General features: G+C 57.4%; 1 protein-coding gene across 1 annotated transcript in view; it reads left to right on the top strand.

Annotated features, from left to right (window-relative positions):
- Positions 1–6: 6 nt before the first annotated feature.
- LOC103611412 (RNA polymerase II subunit A) overlaps positions 7–997 on the top strand; it is a gene marked incomplete at its 5' end in the record, with an annotated part of 39,592 nt that continues 38,601 nt past the window's right edge. The window contains one exon of the mRNA XM_017727188.1: positions 7–60. Coding sequence (XP_017582677.1) covers positions 7–60 — 54 coding nt within the window. The remainder of the gene's footprint in view (positions 61–997) is intronic.

Genomic DNA, 997 nt, shown 5'->3' on the forward strand with positions numbered 1-997 from the left:
ACCCCCCCCGACGACGAGGACAGCGGCCCCTACAAACACATCTCCCCCGGGGACACCAAGGTGAGCGCCCGGCGAGGCTCTGGAGGGAGGTTTGAGGAGGTCTAGGGGGGTTTGGTGGGGTGTAAAGGTGGTTGGAAGGGTCTTTGGTGGGGTTTGGGGTGATCTGAGGGGGCTTTGGTGGGATTTGAGGAGGTCTAGGGGGGCTTGGTGGGGTGTAAAGGTGGTTTGAGGGGGCTTTGGTGGGACTTGAGGGGGCTTTGGTGGGATTTGAGGAGGTCTAGAGGGGCTTGGTGGGGTGTAAAGGTGGTTTGAGGGGGCTTTGGTGGGACTTGAGGGGGCTTTGGTGGGATTTGAGGAGGTCTAGAGGGGCTTGGTGGGGTGTAAAGGTGGTTTGAGGGGGCTTTGGTGGGACTTGAGGGGGCTTTGGTGGGATTTGAGGAGGTCTAGAGGGGCTTGGTGGGGTGTAAAGGTGGTTTGAGGGGGCTTTGGTGGGACTTGAGGGGGCTTTGGTGGGATTTGAGGAGGTCTAGAGGGGCTTGGTGGGGTGTAAAGGTGGTTTGAGGGGGCTTTGGTGGGACCTGAGGGTGATTTGGGGTGCTCTGAGAGGACTTTGCTGGGGTTTGGGGTGGTCTGAGAGGACTTTGATGGGCTTTGGGGTGCTCTGAGAGGACTTTGGTGGGCTTTGGGGTGGTCCAAGAGGACTTTGGTGGGACTTGAGGGTGATTTGGGGTGTTCTCACAGGGCTTTGATGGAGCTTGAGGGTGATTTGGGGTGGTCTCAGAGGACTTTGCTGGTGTTTGGGGTGCTCTGAGAGGACTTTGGTGGGACCTGAGGGTGATTTGGGGTGCTCTGAGAAGACTTTGGTGGTGTTTTGGGTGCTCTGAGAAGACTTTGGTGGTGTTTTGGGTGCTCTGAGAGCACTTTGGTGGGGCCTTGGGGGGTCTGGGAGTACTTTGGTGGGACTTTGGTTGCTTTTTGAGTACTTTGGTGGCCTTTT

The sequence above is a fragment of the Corvus brachyrhynchos genome, unplaced genomic scaffold (assembly GCF_000691975.1).
Source record: "Corvus brachyrhynchos isolate BGI_N302 unplaced genomic scaffold, ASM69197v1 scaffold1290, whole genome shotgun sequence".
In the NCBI taxonomy this organism is placed as follows: Eukaryota; Metazoa; Chordata; class Aves; order Passeriformes; family Corvidae; genus Corvus; species Corvus brachyrhynchos.